Source organism: Mizuhopecten yessoensis, unplaced genomic scaffold (genome assembly GCF_002113885.1).
Source record: "Mizuhopecten yessoensis strain PY_sf001 unplaced genomic scaffold, ASM211388v2 scaffold715699, whole genome shotgun sequence".
Taxonomy (NCBI): Eukaryota; Metazoa; Mollusca; class Bivalvia; order Pectinida; family Pectinidae; genus Mizuhopecten; species Mizuhopecten yessoensis.
The window spans coordinates 1-9,070 of NW_018479747.1; the positions used below are offsets into that span (position 1 = coordinate 1).

General features: G+C 34.3%; 1 protein-coding gene across 1 annotated transcript in view; it reads left to right on the top strand.

Annotated features, from left to right (window-relative positions):
- Nucleotides 1–3,592: 3,592 nt before the first annotated feature.
- LOC110441198 overlaps nt 3,593–9,070 on the top strand; it is a 23,724-nt gene continuing 18,246 nt past the window's right edge. The window contains exon 1 of the mRNA XM_021484304.1: nt 3,593–3,759. Coding sequence (XP_021339979.1) covers nt 3,593–3,759 — 167 coding nt within the window. The remainder of the gene's footprint in view (nt 3,760–9,070) is intronic.

Sequence of the window (9,070 nt, forward strand, 5' to 3'; positions counted from 1 at the left end):
CAAAATCAAAAGAACTTGGATAAAATTAATAGAATTAGGACAAAACCAATAGAACTAGTAAAACTAGGACAGAATTAATAGAACTAGTAAAACTAGGACAAAATTAATAGAACTAGGACAAAATCAATAGAACTAGTAAAACTATGACAAAATTAATAGAACTAGGACAAAATCAATAGAACTAGGACAAGATCAATAGAACTAGGATAAAATCAATAGAACTATGACAAAATCAATAGAATTAGGACAAAATTAATAGAACTATGACAAAATTAATAGAACTAGGATAAAATCAATAGAATTATGACAAAAATCAATAGAACTAGGACAAAATTAATAGAACTAGAATAAAATCAATAAAAATCTGACAAAATCGATAGAAGTAAGACAAAATCAATAGAACTATGACAAAATCAATAGAACTGTGACAAAATTAATAGAACTAGGAAAAAATCAATAGAACTATGACAAAATTAATAGAACTAGTTAAAATCAATAGAACTATGACTAAATCAATAGAACTATGACAAAATCAATAGAACTAGGACAAAATCAAGAGAACTATGACAAAATCAATAGAACCATGACAAAATTAATAGAACTATGACAAAATTAAGAGAACTAGGACAGAATCAATTGAACTAGGATAAAATCAATAGAACTATGACAAAATTAATAGAACTAGGACAAAATCAATAGAACTAGGATAAACTCAACAGAGCTAGGACAAAATCAAAAGAACTAGGATAAAATTAATAGAACTAGGACAAAATCAATAGAACTAGTAAAACAAGAACAGAATTAATAGAACTAGTAAAACTAGGACAAAATCAATAGAACTAGGACAATATCAATAGAACTAGGACAAAATCGATAGAACTAGTAAAACAAGAACAGAATTAATAGAACTAGGTCAAAATCAATAGAACCATGACAAAATTAATAGAACTAGTGAAACTAGGACAAAATCGATAGAACTAGTAAAACTAGGACAAAATCAATGAAACTATGACAAAATCAATGGAAATATGACAAAATCAAAAGAACTATGACAAAATTAATAGAACTAGGACAAAATCAATAGAACTAGGACAAAATCAATAAAACTAGGACAAAATCAATAGAGCATGGACAAAATTGGTAGAACTAGGACAAAATCAATGGAACTATGACAAAATCAAAAGAACTATGACAAAATCAATGGAACTATGACAAAATCAATAGAAAAAGGACAAAATCAATGAAACTATGACAAAATCAATAGAACCATGACAAAATTAATAGAACTATGACAAAATTAAGAGAACTAGGACAAAATCAATAGAACTAGGATAAAATCAATAGAACTATGACAAAATTAATAGAACTATGACAAAATCAATAGAACTAGGATAAAATCAATAGAACTAGGATAAACTCAACAGAGCTAGGACAAAATCAAAAGAACTAGGATAAAATTAATAGAACTAGGACAAAATCAATAGAACTATTAAAACAAGGACAGAATTAATAGAACTAGTAAAACTAGGACAAAATCAATAGAACTAGGACAAAATCAATAGAACTGGTAAAACTAGGACAAAATTAATAGAACTAGGACAAAATCAATAGAACTAGGACAAAATCAATAGAACTAGGACAAAATCAATAAAACTAGGACAAAATCAATAGAACATGGACAAAATTGATAGAACTAGGACAAAATCAATGGAACTATGACAAAATCAAAAGAACTATGACAAAATCAATGGAACTATGACAAAATCAATAGAAAAAGGACAAAATCAATGGAACTATGACAAAATCAATAAAACTATGACAAAAACAATAGAACTATGACAAAAAAAGAAAATATGAACACGGATACCCTTTCACCTCTACTCAGTACTGTAATAACTATACAATTTTGTTATTCAAGTGATCTTATTTCATAAAAATAAATGTTTTTTCTGTCCAGGTATTAAGCTACGCCACGAATGGGAAGCTTATTCTGATACGATTTCGTATATGTTACATCTGACAATAATCACAAATAAAAATACAACATCGATCTACTTTTAGAGGGGTAGGTGACAAAAAGGGGGAACAGTTTGTAAGGAATTCATTTTCCTCGGTCTAACTTTTTAAGTTTTCTAAAACGAATTTGAAATGGAGTAGCAAGTCCATGTAGCAATAATTATTGTTAGTTTTGAATTTGTAACAAATGCATTGTAGGTGTGTTTGTGGGCAATAACGATATATTATAGTAAAGAGTGGAGGATGCTTCTATTGGTTCAATAATCTCCTGTAATAAATGCACAACTATCTGTTCGTCTGTCGATACTCAATATTTTTCACAATATATATTTTCCTTGAATTAACATTTTATAGCTATAGTCATTGTAGCATATTACCATTAACTAGCTTCCAGAGTCAAAGGGCAAGACGTCTTGGTTTACGATTGAACCTTTTATTATGGAACTGCTTTGTGTTAAAGTCAAATAAATATGTTCAGTTAATCTGCATAGTACGATAGCCTATAGCGGCCGGCAGAACACTCGTATTACTAAAGTGTTTTTGCCTGTCACTTTGTCAAATCATCAGGGGGCAGCTTACACGTCCATGGTAGCCTAGACTTTGTTGTAACGTACACTTTCGTGAGAAGAAGTGCAAAGACATCAGTTATATAACAAAAAGTGATATATCCGTAATTGTAGTTTCGATTATCCGCTGAAAGACAGTATTATAACTGATGGGGCCTTCAGGAAGCCTACAACGTAAATGGTAATAACGCATCTGTTTATAAAAATAATAAACCATACACCTGATTAACAACTTACACAAATATCAACAAACCTATAGTTTCCCACCACTGTACGATACTGGCGCTTTGCTTTCGAGTCCAATGCAGAACAGCAGTAGGAATTTTTAGATTGTAATAATTCTGATCAAATGCATGGTCATATAAGCATAGTATCATGACAAGGGAACTTACTTACTGGCCCCGAACGCATGTTCTCTCCATGCTAAACTGCCTCGACATTGAAGGTACATACGTCCGTTCTTTGCAAACTGAACAAACATATGTAAACTGTCGCAGAGGATGTGTTTTACGCAAACTACATTGTCAGGTCATAAAAATGTTAACAAGATGATATGTACGTTACTAACTCAACTGTATCTATGTAACAGAGGTCGTTATTTTCAATGCTTTAGCTACGGATCGAACCCAAGACCACTGGTTTACTATATGTAGTCTGACACTATACTGATCGGGCTTACGAAAACCATCTACCTGTAGATTTGTCGGTAAGAAGCAGCTAGTTGGCAGCAATGTAACAAAAAGGAAAATCGCAATGGCAAGACAAGGTTCGAATCCGGGACATTCGAACTCTAGACGGACGCTCACATATTGAGCTACCTTTTTGCAATCGATCGAGCCAGTCCAGTTACTGTCCATCTACATCGTACTCCCTACCGACACTAATGTATTAACAGGCTTCCATAGCTAACTACTACATGTATAAATAGGTGACCATCTCATAAACGCAATTTAAACGTGTCCCGCCTCGGAAATAGAGAGGTTTAGCCATAACATTTTTGAAATAACAAAATGGATTTGGAAACATATTCTAAAAACATTACAGATTTCATCACTGGAAGTTACATCACCTCCGCCATTAGGCTGGGAAAGGACCTGGGACTTTTTGATGAGCTGAAACGACTTGACAAAGCCGTCTCTTCACAGCAATTAGCAGACGCCTGTAATTTGAAAGAGAGGTAAGCGTCTGTGTATTTAGTCAGGTGTAACTACAGCGAATAAACATTACAACTATGTTGAAATTCGTCTCAAATTTATTTCATTTAAAAGCAATAGAATAGCTAGAAATTGTTAACTTCGACGAATAAACATTACAACTATGCTGAAATTCATCACAGTTCTATTTACATTTAAAGCTATAGGAAAGCTAGACATTGTTTACTTCAGCGAATAAATATGATTCTCTCTCATCACGATCAGTGTACTGCTACCGCAGTTCAGACAACCCATCCAAACAACCTCCGTGACGTCACAGGTAAATCACGTCATTATGACGTCAACAGAGGTTATTCAGTACCCCCACCCCCACCACCAACCCACCAACCCACCAACGGCACTTCATTCCTTTGCATTTTTGTATAGAGTTGGTTGGACAAAAGAACGTTTATCAGCCCCCCGTCGTGACAAAGTAACGTTTATGAATGTTCCTTAGCAACTGTAACATGATGGCGTAAAAGGAGTGGTTTTCTGTATTGACATATGTTCATGTTTATTCTCCTGAAAAATAACAACAGAAGAAAAGTAGAAATTTATTCAGTTTTCTGCTATTTTCGACTTACTTTTACATCGACAGCTTTCATGGAATTTTCTCCATGCAACACAACCAAAATATTTAAATATTGGGGGGGGGGGGGGGGGGCATAATTATTTTTTGCTGTTCTAGGGATCATTTCAGGGAGTGAATTTTCGGATTTCTATACTACTGCGATCAACTCTAGCATACAGGTGAGATCAGCCAAGAGAAGATTATCAGTTGTACATATAATGAAAATCAGGGGATGTTACTGTAGGTAAGGAGCACTAAAAGATCGTTTTGTAGCAAGCAGCGGACAGGAATCCTTGATACAGATGAAATGAAAAATAATTTTGAGATGTTCCCTTAATTTACTACTCTCAGTGTCCTTCTCTGGCTCCGTGGTAGGTCTGCCTCAAAGTGTGAAATGTCTATTTGTTCAGTGGTAGACTTTTGATACCGACTATATAATATATATATGAAATTACAGCAACAGTGGATCACAGCCCATATGTCATTGTAGTTACTATGTCTTTTGTTATGTTCTGTCACAGGCACAGGTGTGAAATGGTGTAAGAATCTGGTGATATGTGTATTTCTTTGTAATTATATGTCACTGTACATAAATATGTGTCATGTACTGTAGCACAGTCGTCGGTAGTTTATTACCTACATAGACAGACAAGCGCTCACAGAGTTTGGCGGTCTGTAAAAAGTTCCAAATAGTAAATTTTGTTCTTTATGTGAAACCTCGATCCAGACGCATTCTGTGCCGCCTACTTCCATGCCCTGTCCTCTTTTAGCAAATATATTGTTCATTACATAAATTGCTATCGATTTTGTGATTCATTAAACCAAGTTTCAGTAAATGCTAAAATACTAAAACTATATAATTCCGTAAAGAGAAGGTCATTCAGATGCATGAATGATAAGTTATTAGAGTAGCAACTCGTCAGAAGGTAACAACGAAAAGCTAGATGTGTCACTGATAGAGCCTGTATTTGTTTCTATAGCAGCGATAAGATACAGTAGCCTTGACAGTGAGAAGGAAAGTATTAAGACTACGATAGCCTTTTCTCTTACTCAACTCAAACTACAGGACAGTATCAAATAGTCTGATGAGTTGAAATTTTGCACACTCTACTCTAAAAATTGCACATTGTTAGCGAGCCATCAATAGATGTCGACCATAAGGTACAAAAAGATGTGATAACAAGATATGGCAACTATTGCACCAAGAAGGAGAATAAACAAATTTGGTGATGGTACGTTGAGGTATGTTAAGGTAAGAGACAGCCATCGACCTATTCCGTCTTTGCATATTGCAGAGTTATCTTCTCTTGTGAGCAGGTATTGATTGTTACGTCATTGGTTTGTGAGAGTAACGTCATCAAATTTTGAGAAAACGACGTAATTTTTTCACACTAACAAATGACGTAACAATGAATACCTGCTCACAAGAGAAGACAACTCTGCAATATGCAAAGACGGAATTCTTGCTCGGTATAGTTCAGTACATATAGACATTTTGTATTCCGGGACAGAGCATGGAAAAGGCCGTGCAAAAATATGGTCAAACATACAAGCAACTACCCATTCAACGCATATGGTATATGGTCCAACCGGGAAAAACACAATGAGATTCAACATAATAAGACACATATAGAAATAACAGTAGTTCATAAATGTACGGTGCAAATTATTGGTAATTAGTGCATGATAAATGAAATATATGTCTCGTTTTCTGGTGTATGTTAATGTGTGTTTGTGTTTAAAAGTAGTGAATTCGTTAATGCGTGATAGTGTTTGTTGTTCTATAGTATTTTGTGTTTTGTTTTGTTTGGGGTTTTTATTGAAAAAAATATAAACAAAAACAAGAAACGAAATAAAACAAAAAACAAAAATCGACAAGGTATCAAATACAAAAGAATATACGTTATAGTATTTTAAGCCTCACACAACTATTAGCCTCCTCTTTGTGACCTTCAGATCAAGCACACGGTGTGTAACATGACCAAGAAAGGTTATTCTGCTGCCAGTAGAGTCTAGTGCTACCTTCAGTATTGAACTTGTGATCGTCAATAAACCCTTAAGTTTACATATTCAAACCAGTATACATATATATTATAAATACTTTTTAAACAGCATCGTTTTACTTACTTCATAGCAGGAACTCCCTCTTGCTCCCTGCACACGATGAACAATTTAAAATACCGTCTAATTCGTGTGATTTATGTTAAAGGTAAACTAAGTTCTTTGGAATAGCATACTCTGTTCTGCTCAGCCCTAGGAATGTGACCCTATTTCCATCTTTCCCTCCTACCCCAATTTTTATTTTGTGAAAGTAAAATGAGTAAACTGCCATGCATGAACTGACCAAGTGTCATGACAGTTAACACTTTTTGTAAAATGTGTAAAATGCCCTCTTATAATTTGACAAACTGTCAGACAGAACACTTTTTACTAATATGAGTGTTCTGTCGGCCACTATCGGCCATCGTACACAATGTAATGAAAGTAGATAACACATAGACGACTTCAGCGTTCCGTGTGTAATTCACTGTGTATTTGTGTTAAAGTAGGCCATGTGAAATACGAAACCGGAGTCACAGTCGTAATATGTATTTAAGTTCTTTATTTTAAAATCAAACATATCTACATACGATTTACATTATCAGAGGAATGGGAACACAAGTTAGTGTTTATTTTATAATAGACCGATGTCGAGAGGTTATTCATTACAGTTCTACCACTAAATAATAATTAATTCTCTATTTGATAAAAGGTTATGTCCTCACTACAGTGGACTGTAATCCTGTACTCTGGACAGACTCCAAATGGAAGCTGCCTTTTATCTAATTACACAGAACGTCTCTCTTTTACAAAAGCCGAATAATGTTAAAACTTTACAAATGCGTGAATTCACCATACATTCAACAGTGTGCAATCCTAACGCATTGAAACCCAATTTGAGAGATAGGTTGATGTAGGAGGTTGCGTAAACGATTTCGCTATAATTATATTGTTGTCGTTGCACTTTACATGTAATAATGTTAAGTTGAAAGAAGGATGTCGCAGATTTCTTGATTACATGGCGTTTATTTCCACAATATATGAAAAACCAATAAAAATCCTACAAAGACACAATACATCAGATAAGATAATGAAAAGCAGCGCTTACATATAAGGTCCTAACATGATGTACATTCAGTGCATACATAGTTTATACATTTACACACAAGTAACTTAAAAAAATCTGACGTCATCGTAATCAATAGTAGAACTACTTAATTACAAATTACTTATACATATATAAGATACAATTAACCTTATTAATTAGGTAGTTATATTATTATGTATATATATATATAATAATGTACTCCACAATTTTACTATCTCTCGTTGACTCACTTTATATGACAGTGCATCTTGCGCAAGAATAGGTCCCCTACATCAGCGTTCCTTGTCCGCGATGCTCGCAGCTTAATTGCTGCCTTCGGCTGTCTTTAGCCGAGGGGACTATTGGTTTTATATAATAGCTATATTTTCATTTATAGTATATCATTTCTATCTTCTGTAATATGATGTATATGTACATGTAACTGTTCTGTCTCACTGTGTCTTGAAAAAGGAGCGGATCGCTCCGAAAATTTGACAACCTAAACTTGTCCACACTGTTGGAATTACTTCTTTGCCCCATATCATATTTTAAGTTATTCGTATCCTACGGACAAACCTCCATTAGGATCCCGTGTTATATGGGATTTTACCGTCTATATTACTTCTTTGCCCCATATATTTATGTATTGAAATACCAACCCTAACCACACGAGTCGGAGATTTGCACACATCAGATCTGTATCTGTATTTGTTCTGTATGCAATGAAGGAATATTTGTAAAAGATACATGAAATTAACAGTGTACATATTGATACAAACATATACATTACTTTTAAACGAGAGAGCTTTTTTATGCATTGTACACATTACGTGAGATCATGATCCTTTTTTATATTTTTATAAAAAGTACAATTTCATACCTTGATTAATGCCATTTTATCCAACATCACATTAATATAAAAATCTAACATAAACCAATCACAAGACTTTGTCATATCTATATATCGTACGTAAGAGATCTTGAAAAAAAGCTTGAAAACTTGAAACTCCTTGATATGAAATACATCCACCCTTTAGCTCCGTATATAAATAAATGCTAAAACCGCGCTACAACATGTACAATGTAACAAAGATACCTGAACCGACCACTGACCAAAACGAGGTCAGACCTATATTTAGAACGATCATCTTATATGGACACGACAGGGTAAGACAAGTGACACGTGGCAATAGACTCACGTGTACAGGAACTATACAACCAGCGTGAAGTTGGTTACTTATTCAATATTGGGCTAGCCCAATATTGGGCTAGTTTGATATCCAAATGTACCTAACATAATAGTTCTTATGCCGCTTTTTCACACCTATACCACAACTGGGCACCTTCTAAGGTATCCACATGCAAAACGGCATCAACGATACCCCAGGCTAAAGATGCCCACTGGGCATCATTTCGAATTTCAGTACATAATCGTTAATTTTTCGTTTTCAACAGGCCACGGCATATTGTTATAGGTCTTATGCCGCTTTTTCACACCTATACCACAACTGGGCATCTTCTAAGGTATCCACATGCAAAACGGCATCAACGATACCCCAGGCTAAAGATGCCCACTGGGCATCATTTCGAATTTCAG